Source organism: Tarenaya hassleriana, unplaced genomic scaffold (assembly GCF_000463585.1).
Source record: "Tarenaya hassleriana unplaced genomic scaffold, ASM46358v1 Cleome157, whole genome shotgun sequence".
In the NCBI taxonomy this organism is placed as follows: domain Eukaryota; kingdom Viridiplantae; phylum Streptophyta; class Magnoliopsida; order Brassicales; family Cleomaceae; genus Tarenaya; species Tarenaya hassleriana.
In genome coordinates, this window is record NW_010964992.1 from 125,786 (window position 1) to 130,337 (window position 4,552).

General features: G+C 36.4%; 1 protein-coding gene across 1 annotated transcript; it reads left to right on the plus strand.

Annotated features, from left to right (window-relative positions):
- Window positions 1-291: 291 nt before the first annotated feature.
- LOC104809174 lies at window positions 292-3,294 on the plus strand. The gene is made up of 3 exons (XM_010535063.2): window positions 292-1,005; window positions 1,651-1,748; window positions 2,489-3,294. The coding sequence occupies exons 1-3, from the start codon at window positions 428-430 to the stop codon at window positions 3,166-3,168; spliced, it is 1,356 nt and encodes a 451-aa protein (XP_010533365.1). The 5' UTR covers window positions 292-427; the 3' UTR covers window positions 3,169-3,294.
- Window positions 3,295-4,552: the final 1,258 nt, after the last annotated feature.

Below are 4,552 nucleotides of genomic sequence, written 5' to 3' on the forward strand. Positions count from 1 at the left end.
CGGCTGTTTTCGTCGCAAATGTGCGACGGATGCACGACCGGGATGTGTTTGCGACAACCATTAACGGACGGAACTTATTCCGTCGATGTCCGTCGCAAATTAAAAATACCGACGGAATTTCCTCTTTCCTGCGACGGATATTTCCGTCGGAAATATGAGTGTTTTTTGTAGTGTATCCTCTACCCCAGTTAACCAACTTCACACATAAAATAAATATTAAAAAAAACAATATAGATGGACCGGTTATATATGCAATATGATCCGAATTTATACATAACTCTTTTTCTCGGATCCCAATTCCATCAAAACAAACGAAAACAAAAAACAAAACTTTCTCTCTCTTCTCTCTCTGTCTATAATAAAAAGAGGGAGATTCTGTAATCTAATTTGCAGTTCTGATATTCTATCTTCTCGCTGTTCTCTATTCATGGCTCTTCTTCCTTTACCCGATCGAACGAAACTGCAAGCTCAAACGCAAACGCAAACGCGTTTATCATCGGATCCAAGTAAAAAGAAGAAGAAGAGACCGGCGAAACCACCATCTCAGCCGCAAACGCTACCGCCGCCCCGAACGCGAACGCAAACTCAAAAGCATAAACCGTTGTTTTCTTCACCGTCGTCATGGAGCCAAATAAAGTATCTGCTGAGTTGCAAACAGATCGAAGGGCCAAGAGTCCACGACCCATCAAAGATCCCTCATCATGGACTGTACACGTCAGCGACGTTGTCGTCGTCGTGTGGGTCATCGTTTTGCAGGTTAAGCGACGTCGTTTATGGAAACGCGAGGGTCGTTCACAGATCCGATCACTCTTCATCGTCACCGGAGAGCAGTAATCTTGGTCAGGAAACCAGGTTGTTGACTCGGAAGCCTGTGAGCCGTGGATCTAATGTGGTTAGATCCAACGGGTGTGGTGGTTACACGTCATCATCCACCTCTTCGAGAACCATGCACTTCACGAAACTCTCTGGTTGCTATGAATGTCGCATGATCGTTGACCCGAGCAGGTTCCATTTCTTCGCTTCTTTCAAGTTTTTTTTTATTCTTTAGAAGAAAAAACAGAATTTCTACACAATTAGAAAAACCGAACCTTTTTTTCTTGGGTAGTGGAAAATATGTTTTTTCTTTTTTTTTATATTAAAAAATATTTATCGGACAAAAATTATGATACATGTAAATCTAGATCGACATTTATCGCTATTTTATTAATTTTATATAAAATATCTGTTTTGCATTTTTTCTATATTTTCAAGAATTATTCCTATTTTCTTTCTTTTATTTCTTACAAACCCATCTGTTTTTTTATATAATTTATTCAATTATAATAATTTATGCGCTTCAAGAAAACCCTAAAATTTTGTCTGGTCAGGTCCAGGAAATATGTTTTTGAGTCATTTGGGTTGGGTGACTCTGTTTTTCGTTTTATTTAATTTTTTGAAGTGACAAACGAAAGGAAATGATGATTATTAATAATGTTTTGGTAACCGTGTATGTCGTGTATCAAAACCCAGATTGTCGGGGTTAGCAATTTGATTTGGAATCGACATTCTCTATCTAAACTTAAGGTCCGAATACTTTTTGTGTCTCCGTTTCGCCGAATAATATTTTTCTTGATTTGTTTTTGCCGTGTGTATTTGTATTTAACTACGTAGATATCCAATAGCACCTAGAGTATGTGCGTGCCCACAATGTGGCGAGGTGTTCCCAAAGCTTGAAAGCCTCGAGCTTCATCAAGCTGTTCGTCATGCTGGTTCGTTAACCCGATTCTATCTCCTTGAATTATTATTGATGATTTTTTAGTCGCATAATTTATTATTGATTGATCTGTCCACCTTTGTCGCAGTTGAGTCACTCTGATGTGTCATTGCATGTCGTCTTGTTTTCCGGGTCATGAACATGCACAAATCAAATAATAGATGCATGGTGCCATTATGAATTTTTGTCACCTCAAATCGGGTGACATTGACATTTTGGTCGCTGGAATTGAGATATAATTAAAAAATATTTATTTCATTTATAATTTATTGCTGCGTATAAGATATGGTTTTCAATAATTTTTTTAAAGAGCAAAATGTGAAACCATATTTGGCGCATGTAAGATGGCTTTAACCGGTGGAACATGAACTGCGTGAATTGTTATCTTACCACATCTAAATATGATAATTTTTTTTAATTTGTATTTAGTTTATTAAAAGATATATTTTTTTGATGAGCTATTAAAAGGTATTTGTTGAAGTATTTTCATAAATTGTCTATATATATGACCTCTTAAACTTGTACTATATGTCATTTTTTCCATTTAATTAAAATTCTTTTTTTTTACTAACAATGTTATACGATTGTAAATAATTCCGTAGAAATGCGATCGCTCGTACAAATAGCCAGAAAATAACTATTGTGAATCAATCTACTGTTCCGTTCATTCGCAAATTTCGATTTGTATCCACATCTTTTTATAGCACGTGCGTAAATTGTCCTTTTTTTTACCAGTCTCTGAACTGGGACCAGAAGATTCGGGACGAAACATAGTGGATATAATCTTCAAGTCAAGCTGGTACCGGAAAGAGAGCCCAATCTACAAGATCGAACGGATACTAAAAGTCCACAACAGTCAACGCACGATCCAACGGTTCGAAGACTGCCGAGATGCAGTGAAATCCCGTGCACTCGCCTCCACCGGAAAAAACCCTCGCTCCGCCGCAGACGGAAATGAGCTCCTCCGCTTCCACTGCACCACAGTCTCTTGTTCCCTCGGAGCTGCCGGCGGATCCTCTCTCTGCTCCGCCGTGCCAGGATGCCGAGTATGCACCATCATCCGCCATGGGATCCAGGCCAAAACGCACCGTCTTGGACCCTCCGGCGAGTTTTCCGGCGATGGAGGGAGGGAGGTGAGGGGCGTTAGGACCACAGCGAGCAGCGGTAGGGCACACGAGGCCTTGCGGTGTTTCGACCGGAGGCGGGCTATGCTTGTTTGCCGTGTTATCGCCGGGAGAGTAAGGCGCGTGCACTGCGACGCGCCCCCGCTGGGGTCGGGGGCAGAGGAGGATGGCGCGTACGATTCAGTGGCGGGTTCGACGGGGGTGTACGGGAATCTTGATGACTTGGTTGTGTTTAGCCCTAGGGCCATACTTCCTTGCTTTGTGGTTATCTACAAAGTTTTGGAGCCTTAGGGAATTTTCATTTTTTATTTTATTTTATGTGTAATTTGTGGTTTGTAAGTTTAGATAAATGTGTGAAATAGCGGATTGCAATAATATGGAAAGATTTACAATATTTATTTAATTATGTGACAAATCTATCACATTGTATATGTTTTATTTAATGTTTATATATATATATATATATATATATTACGGATTCCAAATATGAACAAAAATGAAAAAAATAGAGAAAAAACCCTAAAAATTTCTGAACTTGTATTGTGGAGTAATACTAATTCCTAAACTTGTAGAGGTGCCTATTAATTCCCAAACTTACAAAATTGGCGTGTGACATGGCGACAATTTTCTAAGTTGGCTCGCCACTTCACGCGCCACGTCGGATCGGTCAACTCGTTTTTTGACCAAATAACGCTAGGACGATTATAGAACCGTTTAACATGTTCATGATTTAACGTGTTCAATTTTGCAAGTTTGGAAATTAATAGACACTTCTACAAGTTTAGGAATTAATATTACTCCTAAATATAAGTTCAGAAATTTTTAGAGTTTTTGTGAATAAAGTATTCACGCGCCACGTCGGATCGGTCAACTCGTTTTTTTGACCAAATAACGCTATGACGATTATAGAACCGTTTAACATGTTCATGATTTAACGTGTTCAATTTTGCAAGTTTGGGAATTAATAACACTTCTACAAGTTTAGGAATTAATATTACTCCTAAATATAAGTTCAGAAATTTTTAGAGTTTTTGTGAATAAAGTATTCACGCGCCACGTCGGATCGGTCAACTCGTTTTTTTGACCAAATAACGCTATGACGATTATAGAACCGTTTAACATGTTCATGATTTAACGTGTTCAATTTTGCAAGTTTGGGAATTAATAGGCACTTCTACAAGTTTAGGAATTAATATTACTCCAAAATATTAGTTTAAAAATTTTAGAGTTTTTGTGAATAAAGTATGACTATCTTTTAATTTCTAAATTGATTATATATATAACAACTTTAGTTATATAACTTTAGGCTCATATTTTATTATAATAATAACTATATTTTGTTAGAGAGAAAATAATCTAATAATGATATTTTTTCTATCAAATATTCAAAATCTAAATTGATTATTAATTAATTTAGAAAAATATATTAAAAAGTATATTTAAAAAAAATATATTTAATTTAGAAATATATTTTTTAATATTTTTTAAAAACAATTCATAATCAATTTAAAAATTAAAAGATAATCATACTTTATTCACAAAAATCCTAAAAATTTCTGAATTGTGTTTTGGAGTAATATTAATTCTTAAACTTGTAGAGGTGTCTATTAATTTCCAAACTTGCAAAATTGAATACGTTAAATCCTGAACTTGTTAAACGATTTCATAATCGTCC

Bases quoted from the DNA above. Each gene is read 5' to 3' on its own strand.
- LOC104809174 (XM_010535063.2), top strand. From the start codon at position 428: ATGGCTCTTCTTCCTTTACCCGATCGAACGAAACTGCAAGCTCAAACG. The intron at 1,006-1,650 runs GTTCCATTTCTT...TTAACTACGTAG, and splicing joins ATGATCGTTGACCCGAGCAG to ATATCCAATAGCACCTAGAG. The intron at 1,749-2,488 runs GTTCGTTAACCC...TTTTTTTACCAG, and splicing joins TCAAGCTGTTCGTCATGCTG to TCTCTGAACTGGGACCAGAA.